At 45.6% G+C, this 14,082-nt stretch overlaps 1 protein-coding gene across 8 annotated transcripts in view; it reads left to right on the top strand.

The window, feature by feature from the left end:
• Window positions 1-14,082, top strand: part of LOC140385126 (zinc finger protein 236-like) — a 177,663-nt gene that overhangs the window by 133,239 nt on the left and 30,342 nt on the right. For 7 of the 8 annotated variants that reach the window (XR_011933295.1, XM_072466956.1, XM_072466958.1 and 4 more), the window contains 2 exons: window positions 3,049-3,289; window positions 8,772-8,951. Coding sequence is in view for 7 of the 8 variants with exons in the window: in XM_072466956.1 (XP_072323057.1) it covers window positions 3,049-3,289; window positions 8,772-8,951 (421 nt within the window). In the remaining variant the exon portion in view is untranslated. The remainder of the gene's footprint in view (window positions 1-3,048; window positions 3,290-8,771; window positions 8,952-14,082) is intronic. The other variant, XM_072466959.1, reaches the window with a different exon arrangement.

The raw sequence follows: 14,082 nt of genomic DNA on the forward strand, positions 1-14,082 counted from the left end.
GTGCCTTCCTCCATTGTGCCTCTGCAGTGCCCGTAGTCAGCAGGTCAAATTCTACATGTAGCCTTTGCCTTTCCCTGTACAGTCCCTCCTCCGGTGCTTCCGCATATTGCCTGTCCACCCTCAGAAGTTCTTGCAGCAACCGCTCCCGTTCCTTACTCTCCTGCTTCCCTTTATGTGCCCTTATTGATATCAGCTCCCCTCTAACCACCGCCTTCAGTGCCTCCCAGACCACTCCCACCTGGACCTCCCCATTATCATTGAGTTCCAAGTACTTTTCAATGCACCCCCTCACCCTTAGACACACCCCCTCATCTGCCATTAGTCCCATGTCCATTCTCCAGGGTGGGCGCCCTCCTGTTTCCTCCCCTATCTCCAAGTCTACCCAGTGTGGAGCGTGATCCGAAATGGCTATAGCCGTATACTCCGTTCCCCTCACCTTCGGGATCAACGCCCTTCCCAGCACAAAAAAGCCTATTCGCGAGTAGACTTTATGGACATAGGAGAAAAACGAGAACTCCTTACTCCTAGGTCTGCTAAATCTCCACGGGTCTACACCTCCCATCTGCTCCATAAAATCTTTAAGTACCTTGGCTGCTGCCGGCCTTCTTCCAGTCCTGGACTTCGACCTATCCAGCCCTGGTTCCAACACCGTATTAAAATCTCCCCCCATTATCAGCTTTCCCATCTCTAGGTCCGGAATGCGTCCTAGCATCCGCCTCATAAAATTGGCATCATCCCAGTTCGGGGCATATACGTTTACCAAAACCACCGTCTCCCCCTGTAGTTTGCCACTCACCATCACGTATCTGCCCCCGTTATCCGCCACTATAGTCTTTGCCTCGAACATTACCCGCTTCCCCACTAATATAGCCACCCCCCTGTTTTTCGCATCTAGCCCCGAATGGAACACCTGCCCCACCCATCCTTTGCGTAGCCTAACCTGGTCTATCAGTTTCAGGTGCGTTTCCTGTAACATAACCACATCTGCCTTAAGTTTCTTAAGGTGTGCGAGTACCCGTGCCCTCTTTATCGGCCCGTTCAGCCCTCTCACGTTCCACGTGATCAGCCGGGTTGGGGGGCTTCCTACCCCCCCCCCCCCCCCCCCCCCCCTTGTCGATTAGCCATCCCCTTTTTCCAGCTCCTCACCCGGTTCCCACGCAGCTGTATCTCCCCCAGGCGGTGCCCCCCCCGCCCATCCCCTCCCATACCAGCTCCCCCCTCTCCCCAGCAGCAGCAACCCAGTAATCCCCCCCCCCCCCCGCTAGATCCCCCGCTAGCGTAATTACTCCCCCCATGTTGCTCCCAGAAGTCAGCAAACTCTGGCCGACCTCGGCTTCCCCCCGTGACCTCGGCTCGCACCGTGCGACGCTCCCTCCTTCCTGCTTCTCTATTCCCGCCATGATTATCATAGCGCTTTTCCCTTGGCCCCGCCCCCAATAGCCAACGCCCCATCTCCTCCACCTCCCCTCCTCCCCCCATCACCACCTGTGGAAGGGAGAAAAGTTACCACATCGCAGGATTAGTACATAAAACTCCTCTTTCCCCCCTTTTTAACCCCCCTCTTCGCCCCCCACATTCGCCCCACCACTTTGTTCAAACGTTCTTTTTAATAACCCGCTCATTCCAGTTTTTCTTCCACAATAAATGTCCACGCTTCATCCGCCGTCTCAAAGTAGTGGTGCCTCCCTCGATATGTGACCCACAGTCTTGCCGGTTGCAGCATTCCAAATGTTATCTTCTTTTTATGAAGCACCGCCTTGGCCCGATTAAAGCTCGTCCTCCTTCTCGCCACCTCCGCACTCCAGTCTTGATAAACGCGGATCACCGCGTTCTCCCATTTACTGCTCCGAGTTTTCTTTGCCCATCTAAGGACCATTTCTCTATCCTTAAAACGGAGGAATCTCACCACTATGGCACTGGGAATTTCTCCTGCTCTCGGTCCTCGCGCCATCACTCGGTATGCTCCCTCCACCTCCAACGGACCCGCCGGGGCCTCCGCTCCCATTAACGAGTGCAGCATCGTGCTCACATATGCCCCGACGTCCGCTCCCTCCGCACCTTCAGGAAGACCAAGAATCCTCAAGTTGTTCCTCCTTGCGTTGTTCTCCAGTGCCTCCAACCTTTCCACACATCGTTTCTGATGTGCCTCATGCGTCTCAGTCTTCACCACCAGGCCCTGTATGTCGTCCTCATTCTCGGCTGCCTTTGCCTTCACGACCCGAAGCTCCCGCTCCTGGGTCTTTTGTTCCTCCTTTAGCCCTTCGATCGCCTGTAGTATCGGGGCCAACAGCTCTTTCTTCATTTCCTTTTTGAGCTCTTCCACACAGCATTTCGAGAACTCTTGTTGTTCAGGGCCCCATGTTAAACTGCCACCTTCCGACGCCATCTTGGTTTTTGCTTGCCTTCCTTGCCGCTGTTCTAAAGGATCCACTGCAATCCGGCCACTTTCTCCTTTTTCCATCCGTATCCAGGGGGGATTCCCTTCTGGTTTACCGCACAGTGTTTTTAGCCGTCAAAATTGCCGTTGGGGCTCCTATCAAGAGCCCAAAAGTCCGTTTCACCGGGAGCTGCCGAAACGTGCGACTCAGCTGGTCATCGCCGCACCCGGAAGTCTAAATATGCTTATCTTGATCACACCCAGCGAGGGCATGGTCCAGATCCAGTAGAGCGGAGTGGTTGGGTGCATTATGCGCGACTCACCACCTGGCGTGAAACCGGTTTTTTGCCTCTCCCGCTATACACCCGCGTAATGGGGTCGGCGCCGGGTGCAACACGGTGGGAAAATTGCTCCCAAAGGTACATTAGCCATTGCAAACTGACATGATGGGCCAAATAGGCTCTGTAAGACACTGGCTATGTTCAGATTTCTCCTGTGCATTTAATTGGATTTTCAATTTTTCAGTTGAGTAAAGGTTAAAGACTCGGCATTAATAAATCAATGAAAAATGTCTATCGACTGGTTATCAGTGATATGATTGAGAAAACTGACTCTTTGATTAACTTACATCTGATTAGTATCCAGCTGAATTTTTTTTTCCCTCCCTGCAGATTGATTCAAGCATTTTGCAGCAAACATTGCAACAGGGTAACGTGCTCACCCAACAAATGCCAACTGACCCGAACCTAGCTCAGCAAGCCGGGGCTCTCCAAGCAACAGATAACACAGTACCCGCAAACGTGGTGATCCAGCCACTCACCAGCCTGCCAATGCAACCAACCGTAACATCGCCAACTGCCATGGCAATGGCAAATCTGACCGAACAAGAGACTGTGCTGACCAGCAGTTCTGGTGAGGACCGTTTCTCTCTTCCATGTTTTAACATATGCCTTAAGTTTCTGAGTCCTTATTTTCCCTTTTTCCACATACTGCTGCCAGATGGCATAAGAGTACGTTTTCCAAATAAGTTTTTCTTTTTCAACACCGCACACTTGATGTACTTTTTAATGGCACAGCACTTGATGAGTATATGAGGTTTATGGAGAATCCTGAACTTCAGACAAGGAAATTATAGTAATGTGTGTATTAAGTTTGTCAACTGTGTCATGCGTTTAGTTGAAAGTTAGGCTTCCGGACTAGTTTAGCATTTGGGTTGTAGTGTGACATGTGCCTCTTTCGGACCAACCAGTCAAACATGAAGGATATTAGTGGTCATTTTAAACTTTTGTATTTCAGATTCAGGACCAAATGTACCATGTGGCATTTAAAATTGAGTTCTTGGACTAAACGTAAGAGAATACATATGCCCTGCGACAGACAGAGTGGGGTGTGTTGGGAAGCAGCTGGGAGAGCTAGTGCTGTCATAAACCATAGGTGTACCGTGTCATTTTTCAGTGGCATTTCAACATGATATATCCTTGAAACATCATTTTGGATAATTGTTAATACCTAAAAGGATTGTTGATTTCAGTTTATCCTGATTTTCATTCGAAAACATGGACAGACTTATAAATCCTGTCTGATTTTCTGAATTCATAACTTTTGGATCTTGGAGGTTTTTCGCTGCCTGAAGCCTCCTTCGATCACTCCAGTGTCTCCTGTCGATACTTTAACCATCATCCCAGGAAATGTCGGGCATGTTAGTCATCTCCTTGAATAGTGAGCGACATTAAAATCATCTGAGACCCTTTTCCACTTGCCCCTCTTTGTGTTTCAGCTTGAAGACTTTCAGCTTGGGCAGAGAGACCTCTGCCGTCCATAGAGACAACATCTGACAGTGCAGAAGGACGCCATTCAGCCCATCGAGTCTACACCGGCCCCTGAAAGAGCACCCCACTTAAGCCCACGCCTCCACCCTAACCCGAAAGCCAGCAACCCCACCCAGCTTTTGGACACTATGGGGTAATTTAGCCTAACCATTCCACCTAACCCGCACATATTTGGACTTGTGGGAGGGAACCGGTGAGCCCGGAAGAAACCCACACAGACACTGGGAGAACGTGCAGATCCGCGCAGACAGTGACCCAAGCCGGGAATTGAACCTGGGTCCCTGGTGCTGTGAAGCAACAGTGCTAACCACTGTGCTACCGTGCCGCCCAATAATCTGTAGCCTTTTTTCTCCTGTTCCTTTCTCAATACATCTGAACAATCTAATTCCTAACGAGACAAACTATTACCAAATCTGCAAAATATCTCACTGCCTTTCTGCTGCAGCTTTAACATTGCCATGAAGCAGAGTGCATTTTGCTGCCTCACTGGGCTTCCAGTATAAATCTGGAGTCAGGACATGCTTTGACTCCAGATGGAGGCAATGTGAGAGTTCCGCGCTAAGGAAATCCCTCTGCTCGAGTATTGTCTTGCCAATCCTCTTGAATTTTCCTGGAGTCATCAAGATTTATTCTCCTGCTACAAGTAAACCAGGGGAAAAAGTCAGAGGACCTCTAAATATGTATTTTCTTTCATTTTCTATGAGGACTTTTATTAGTTATAAAAGTATTGGAAATGGGGGCAAAAGGCTGCTTGGGTCAGAGTGGTTTGAGGCAAGGGGGTCATACAATGCAATCTCCAGGATTATGTCCAACCAGAGTTGGCAACCATACTTGCATAAATGGTGCAGTGAATGCAGCTCCTTTGCAGCGTCAAACTAGGTTTTAAAGCAATGTTCAAGAGGCCTGTCGACTGGGGATTTTTAAATACTTACCTCGAAGTTGAACTGAATGTTTAGAGAAGATGTATGCTTCTGCTCGCACCCAGCTAAGTATTTTTAATTTTTACCAGCTAGACGTTTATTATCAGGAGAGTTTGTAATTTGACCCAGGAAGCAAGCAAGCTTCTGTATACATCAGTCACAGATCAGCAACTTTTTCAATCATTGTACAGCTATTTTCTATGAAGACTAAATGGCAGTGTGTTTCAGAATGAGGTATAGAAGTAAAGTTGTAGTTTTGTATTGCGGAGGAAGGTGCACTGGATTTTCAAACTTTTTAATATTAACTTACCAAGCAAATAACAAGCTACCATACCTCATTCATATGGGGAGGGAAGGTGGCCAGAATTAAAAAGGTGCTACTACAGAGAGGAAGGCAGGCAGGGGGCTTGGGTCATCCGAACCTGATGTATTATTACTGGGCGGCGAATGTGGAGAAGGTACGGAGCTAGGTCAGAGGGGTTGACTCCCAATGGGTCAGAATTGAGGAGAGTTTGGGTCGGGATTGAAGGCGCTAGCGACAGCGCCGTTCCCGACAGCCCCGGGGAGATACTCAGGGAGTCCGGTAGTAATAGATTAGTTGAGAATTTGGAGGCAGTTTTGACAGCACTTTGGGTTGGGGGCAGGATCAAGGGAAATGCCGATTCGGGGGAACCATAGATTTGAGCCAGGGAAGTGGGATGGACATTTTCAGAGATGGGAGGAGATGGGAATTAGGACACCAAAAGATTTGTTTCTTGAGGTCGTTTTGCAGGATCGAAAGAGCTGGGACCGAAGTATGGGCTGGAGCAGGGGGAAATATTTAGATACATGCAGGTTCGAGACTTTGCCAGAAAGGAGAAACAGAGCTTCCCAGTAGAGCCGGCTTCCACATTGCTGGAGGAGGTGGTGACAACAGGGGTACTGGAGAAGAGGGTAGTATCGGCGGTTTACAGGGCTATTTTGGAGGAGGAGAAGGCGCTGCTAGAAAGGATCAAGGTGAAGTGGGAGGAAGTGTTGGGAGAGGGTATGGAGGAGGGGTTCTGGTGTCAGGTGCTCCAGAGGATGAACGCCACCACCTCGTGTGCGAGGTTGGAGCTGATACAGCTGAAGGTGGTGTATAAAGCGCACCTTACAAGGGCGAGGATGAGCCGGCTCTTTGAGGGGGTAGAAGATGGGTGTGAACGTTGCGGGGGAGGCCCCGCAAGCCACGTTCATATGTTTTGGTCCTGTCCAAAGCTTGAGGATTACTGGAAGGAGGTGTTTCGGGTAATTTCTAAAGTGGTGCACGTGAAACTGGACCCGGGCCCTCGGGAGGCCATATTTGGGGTGTCGGACCAGCCGGGGTTGGAAACGGGCGCGGAGGCAGATGTTGTAGCCTTTGCCTCGTAGATCGCCCGAAGGCAGATCCTGTTAGGGTGGAGATCAACCTCTCCACCCTGTGCCCTGGCGTGGCGGAGGGACCTGCTGAAATTCTTAACACTTGATAAGGTCAAATTTGAACTGAGGGGAAGGATGGAGGGATTCTGCAATTCATGGGCGTTATTCATTATGCACTTTCGAGAATTGGATCACATTGAACACTAGGGGATTTGAGGGCTGGGAGAGTTGGGGGAGGGGGACTGTGTGTGTTAATGGTGACTATGGGTGATTCCTGATTCCTTTTTGTCATTTGTTTATGTTAACATGCGGGCTAATGTCTGGGGTTTGGTGGGAGGGTGGGATCGTTGTTATTGATATGGGGATTGACATTACATTCATTACTGATTATTGTTTATTGTTGGATGTAAATTTGGAAGAAAATGTGAAAAAGGAGGAGAATAAGAAATATTGATTTTAAAAAAAAAAAAAAAACAACAAGCTACCAACACACCTCTAAGATAGCCATCGGGGGTTGTCAGAGATTAGCTACGAGTGACCAGACAGTCCATTGCTTGCTTCGATTCCACTCAATGAATATTCAATGGAATGATGCGGAGACTGGGGTCTCATGGTGTAAGGCAAATACAGATCAGGTGTGATCTCGAGGGTGGCAGCGGAATAGTCTGAAGGGGCTGAATGGCCTACCACTCTTCCTATGAGATCAGGCGTATGCCCACGTTCTACCCCTCACAATATTCTTCACAGCGAGTATTTTAATGTATTTGAATGGTGTTCCGATCTTCAGCAGCATGGATGCTCATGCTGGAAGGATGGTTCAATACATTATCATTGAGGGTTCTGTGTGGGGTACCACCGTGCAAATCCCCTTCAAGTCTCTTGCATGAGTTGACTGTAAATTTTAATGCTGATTTCAGAAAGAACCCTTACGGCAGATCTGAGCTGGAATTAAATCCATTTTGTAAAAGTTAAAGGACAAGACGGGTGTTCATTACCCCTGGCTGAGCCAGTTGTACTTCGGATGATTTTGTTTCTGTGCTTATCCAGGTGAATTCTGAGCGGAAAGGAATGATGCATCTTTTCACTTTAGCTATCGAGCACAGCCAGGTCAGGTTCAGGTGCAAGGGCTGATTTTTATAGAACAATGACCTGGTGGGGAGCCTCGCTTGCTGGGGGTGCATATTGGACATACAGGTACATTATATAACCACCTACCATCACCCCACCTCTCCTCCCTCCAACCACCACCAAAAACAATAACAATGATTTTCCACCTGTTAAACAAATAGATGGAAAATTGTGCAGTGCATGTATCTGAATTCCAGTATATATTCCCAGTGAGCAATGCTTTATGGTGGGCACACACATTGTATGAGCTCATCTTTTGCCTCAGTGCCATGTCTGATTCAAAAGGTTGTGGGTTCAATCCCGTAAGGGACTTGAGCATATGATCCACTCTAACACTTTAGTATAGTACTGAGGGGAGTGCTGCACCGTAGGAGGTGCAGCCATTTTGATGAGTTGTTAAGCCGTGTTCCTGTCTGCTTGCCCAGGTTGAGGGGGGAGGGGGCGAATATCTCTTGGCGCTATTTAAAGATGAGCAGAGGAGTGCTGCCAGTGTCCTAGCCAACATTTGTCCCTCAAATAATATTTAAACAGATTAGCTGGTCACTTTTCTCATTGCCGTTAGTGGAACCTTGCTGTTTTCAGAATGGCTGCCACATCATTGCAGCAATGGTAACTGCACGTAAAAAGGTGCTTCCATTGTTTGCGAGACACTTCAGGACATCTGGGATGTGAAAAGAACTACATCATTGTTAATTTGTCTCTTATACCATAGCCCTAACATTAGAAGAATCTTACACACCACTGTGTTTGTGAAAATTTACCATATGTCTTAGTTAAACTTAGTTAAGGCAGTTAATGCTGAATTATGGTTTCGATTTAGACCCACGAGGAATTATCATGTGGTTAATGTAAATTCCATTTTACAACATACAAAGAGAATAAGCTGTTGGTTCACCAGTATAGGCCGGATCATACATGCCCTTCATTCTGAATAAATAAGTTCATCATTTTTTCGGATAACATTTGTATCTTGTCCTTTTAGCTTATCTTTTTGTCGCTTGAAATTTAAGGAAGGGTTAAGCATTTTACGGAAATTCAGCATTAATCAATAACAACTCGTCTGTTACTGATGGAAGCAATTTTTCTATGCCGAATGCTGGATACCAAGATTTTGTTTTCTCTTTTCTTTTCATCTCTTAGGCTCACAGGATGTCTCTCAGTCCATGACACCCCCGGGGCTTGCTTCAAATTCCAGTAGTAAACAGGAAATGACACTGACAATTAATAATTCTAATCTCAGCCAGGTACTAGCGCAGGCTACCAATGCCACGTGTGCCAGTCCAACAGGAACACCACAAGAGATCTCACTTACAATATCAGGTTTGTATTAACTGTGAAGGGACTTGTCGCAAAACCAGATGGTTGTTTCTCGGTAGCAACTTTTACCAACATTGTATTGTATATGCAGAAGTCAGTAACTATTGCCGTGCTGCTCCATCGGCATTTTTGTTCGATATTTTAAGTCAATGTGTATATCAAACATTAAAAAAGTGGACCAGTTTGGCAAATAAGTTGAAACTATGGCAAAAATCTAACTTGTATGAAGTATTTATTAATAGTGCCATTGAGTACAAGAGTAAGGAGGTCACGTTGAACTTGTGGAAGACATTAGTCAGGCCTCATTTGGAGTACTGGGTCCATTTCTGGGTGACGTACTTGAGGGAGGATGTGAAGGCATTGAAGAGAGTTCCGAGGAGGTTCACGAGAATTAGTCCAGGGATAAAGAACTGTAGCTATGAGGATAGATTGGACAGTTTGGGACTGTTTTTCTTGTAAAAAAGAAGGCTGAGAGGAGACTTGATGGAAAGTATTCAAAACCCTGAGGGATGTGGGCAGGGTAAATAGTGAGTCGCTGTCCCCATTCAAGAGAGCATCAAGAGCTGGGGGCTACAGATTCAAAAGAATGGGCAAAAGGAGTAGATGTGATGCGAGGAAAACTTTCCCCGCCGAGAGGGAGGTTGGAGTCTGGCACGAACTTCCTGAGAGGGTGGTGGAGGCAGATTCAACCCTGTATTCAGAAGGGAACTGGATGCAATCTGAAAAGAAAGAATGTGCAAGGTTACGGAGAAAGGCAGGGGAGTGGGACTAGTGGGGAGTGGGACGAGTAGAATGCGAGCCAGTGCAGACTCGATGGTCTGAATGGCCTCCTGCACTGTAAATATATTCATTGGGACGATAGAATTGTAAAGCAGAGACAACTAGATCAGACCACACTGACTGCTGTGTATCTGATATAAAGGATTTCGAGGCACTGGAGAAGGTGAAAAAAGATTTACAAGCATGATACCAGAACTGAGAAGTTCTAACCATCGGGAAAGTCTGAACAGGCTTCAGTCTCTTCTCTCTTTTCAAAAGAAAGAGGCTATGGGGTGACTGAATTGGAACCTTAAAACTATGCAAGAGTTTGATAGCGTACGTATGGAACAGATGCTTCCACTTGTTGGGAAGACTAAAACTAGGGACCAAAAAATATATGATAGTCTTCAATTCAATTGGAAATTCAGAAAACCCTCTTTACCCAAATAGTAGAAGTGTGAAACTCATTGGCTCAAGGAGTTGTCGCGGTGCAAAGCATGGTTGCGTTTTTGGGGAAGATGGGTGAATGCATGAGGCAGGAAGGAATAGAAAGATATCCTGAAAGGATGAGATGAATTAAGCTGGGAGGAAGATAGTGTGGAGTTTAAACACCGGCTTGGATCAGCTTTGGCAAATGACATATTCCTTACTGTACTTTGTACGTAATGTAATTCTGTGCAAACCATACCAAAATAGGGTAAATATGGGTTAATAGCTAGCTGGTGAATTTCACAAGAGTACATCAGATGATATGAATTCAGTTTAGCTGCTTCTGTATATCCAAAACTCGCTGAAACATGTATTATTACATGAGTTGTTTTCCTCACTGTTGTGTGGCAGCTTTGCTGTGCTAGGTACAGACAATGTGACATTAATGAAACCCTGTGTGCAATGGCAGTGTGCCAGATCTGAATTAGTAACCTGGGATGAGATTCTTAAACTTTACTCAATTGCTCTTGGGGGTTCGGGAGAAGATTCAGCAAATTTCTTTTTGTGAGCAAACAATTCTCAACTGTTTTGGGAGATTGTATGGGTGACAAGGCAGATAGTTCTATGTGGGACCTCATTTAAAAGGAGCAGATTTAATAGGGGAGCTTTTCCTAGATCTGTGCAAAAATTTTGCAATTTGCCGTACATGTCTTTAAAGGAACTCGCCTGAAATACCTTTAATTTAAACTTAATGGAGGAAAATTAGTCACACATAAAAACAAACAGAGAAAATAGAAGCAGGAGGAGGCCATTCAGCCCTTCCAACCTGTTCCACCATTCATTATGATCTTGGCTGATCATCAAGTTCAATAACCTGATCCTGCCTTCCCCTTTGATCCCTTTAACCCCAAGAGCTATATCGAATTCCTTCTTGAAATTACACAACATTTTCACACAACTACTTTTTGTGGCAGTGAATTCCACAGATTCACCACTCTCTGGGTGAAGAAATTTCATTCACCTCAGTCCTAAAAGGTTTATCCCTTATCCTCAAACTATGACCCCTAGTTCTGGACTCCCCCACCATCGGGAACATTCTTTCTGAATCTACCCTGTCTAATCCTGTTAGAACTTCATAAGTTTCTATGAGATCCCCTCGCACTCTTCTAAACTCCAATGAATATAATCCTAACCAATTTAGTCTCTCCTCATATGACTGTCCCACCATCCCAGGAATCAGCCTGGTAAACCTTCATTGCACTCCCTCCATAGCAAGAACATCCTTCCTCGGATAAGGACACCAAAACTGCAAACAATACTCCAGCTGTGGCCTCACCAATGCCCTATTCAATTGTAGTCAAACTCCCTATTCCTATTCCTGTCGCTTTGAAGGCCAACATGCCATTTGCCTTCTTTACTGCCTGCTGTACCCGCGTGCTCACTTTCAGTAACTGATGCACGAGGACATCGAGGTCTCACTGATTATCCACCTCTCTCAATTTACACATATTCAAATAATAATCTGCCTTCCTATTTTTGCTACCTAAGCTAACCTCACATTTATCCACATTATGCTGCATCTGCCATGCACATGCCCACTCACTCAGCTTGTCTAAATCCAGCTGAAGCATCTCTGCATCCTCCTTACAGTTCACCCTCCCACCAAACTTTGTTTCATCTGCAAATTTGGAAATACTACATTTAGTTCCCTCGTCCAAATCATTAATATGTAATGTGAACAGTTGGGGCCCTGGTACAGATCCCTGCGGTACCCCACTAGTCATTGCCTGCCAATCGTAAAAATATCCAATCATTCCAACTTTTTGCTTCCTGTCTGCTAACCAGCTTTCTATCCATCTCAAGACACTAACCGCAATCCCATGCACTTTAACTTTACATAGTAATCTGCTATGTGAGACCCTTCTGAAAGTCTAAATATACCACATCTACCGGGTCTCCTTGGTCAACTCTACTAGTTACATCTCCTGATCTCCCACATGGAGCAAGAAGAGCAGACCACGGCTTGGAGCTCTGCTGACATGTCTTGCCCTTTAAATTATATTAATCTTTTTAACATCAAATAATATTAACTAGTATGTACTAACATTAACTAGGGCCCTTCTTTTCTGCTCCTTGTTATTATAGAATATCTAAATGTACTCGCCCAATCAGCTCTTGATTTCCTGCTTCCCCTTTCAGATTCACTTCTCCTTTCTCCTCCAAGCTTGGTTCCCTATTATCTTTTTCAGTTATTTAAGTTTAAGCTATTTAGACAATTTAGACACAGTTCCAAATATCATATACTCACCAACCAACCTGCTTACCGCTTTCCTGTGACGTCACTGTAGATTTATTTCTTCAAACCCAGCGTGCTGCTTGAAAAACAACTAGGCCCAGATCTCGCGTTCCCTTTATCCTACGCTCACAGTAGAGTGTCCCTCGCAGGTCCGGTGCTCTCTGCTGCCTGAAAGTCAGATTCCTTTACAGTTGAGTACTAAAATCTGCAACATCTTGCAATGTCCAGGCGAACATCATTGCAAACTACTTTATAACACAATCAAGTTTACAATTTTGCCGCACCCAGTGCACTTAGTAGCACTTAGAAAAGGTGTCAAGGTTAACTAATATGCAAACTGGAAAAGTGGGTTAATAAACTATGATTTGAAACGCAACACCATCACACCTCCTGCCTAAATGCGCCTTACAATGCATGACGTATGTGCAGGATACTGTGAAGGCATGCTCATTTTGTAATCAAATGGATTGTTTTTGATACATAAATAGTGTTGGCATATGAATGCAGCGCAGTGGAACTGTTTTTAGTGAGATTTTGTTTCCCATGACAATGTCATTGGTCCGTCACACGCTGATTGCTGGCAGAGAAAGCAGCAAGTACAAATTCAGCTGTAGTAAATGAATTGAGTCAAAGTTAATGCTTTTGCGCTGTTGGCTTATGGACAGCTTCATTGAGGTGTTCCTTGATTTGTCGGTAGCATGTCAAACGTAAAACTGACTTGCATGTGTTTTGGAAGAATAATAATTCTGGTGTTGACGGTCTCCTGTAGGTGGTCCATAACTTGTGCAAAATTACACAGACTGGTTGCTGATTCCTTTAGAATAATTTTTAACTGGGAACGCTGCTTTTCATCCAGAATGTGCAATGTTAAAAGAATAAAGCTTGCAGTTTCATTCAGTGGGTAGTAACTTTATTGTCATAATTTATTTAGTTGCAAAGCAAATGAATTGGAAAATTTGGAATATTTTCACCCCCTTTTGTGTTCACTTGAAGAGTTGCAATTACCAAATTGCACTAATGTTGAGTTCATGTTCTTGGGGTTACTCATTGATTTTCAAGTGCAGCTTTTAACCTGGTACTTTCATATTTAATGTACATGCAAACGCCAATGTTAAGTTAGCTCTGCACTTGCCAGCTTCCTCAAACTTCCACAACTTTAACAGTGAGATGTGAGCCCTGATTTGTCAAACTGGGGTTGGCCTAGTTCATTGTGCAGCTTTTTGCAGCTCACGTGGTAAGCCACCATGACCAATGAGACAGAAATCTCCCCTAATTTTAATGTGCTACTGGTACATGAAAAGTTTGGCCTGCAACACACTAGGCTGGGAAAGCTTTGATGGTAGCTTCTGTGTCATAAAAAGGAGCAAACTGATCTTTAGCGACCACAGACGCATCCGAGGCAAGTTGATAAGAGAAACTGGTTTTATTTACGAAGTAATGATGTGTACAATACTCTTCAGATCTCACCAGGGTTGGAGGTGTCAGCTCCAAACCTGGCCGACCTTTATATTGCAGGTTGTCAGAGACCCATGGGCTCCCTGTCCCTCAGAGGGGGAGCTCGTACTCAATGACTTTCTCTGCTGCTAGAGGGGGTTTCATTGGGATTATCAATCATGGATGATACTGGTCACCTAAGAAAACGTTCCAATA

Source organism: Scyliorhinus torazame, chromosome 11, assembly GCF_047496885.1.
Source record: "Scyliorhinus torazame isolate Kashiwa2021f chromosome 11, sScyTor2.1, whole genome shotgun sequence".
Lineage (NCBI taxonomy): Eukaryota > Metazoa > Chordata > Chondrichthyes > Carcharhiniformes > Scyliorhinidae > Scyliorhinus > Scyliorhinus torazame.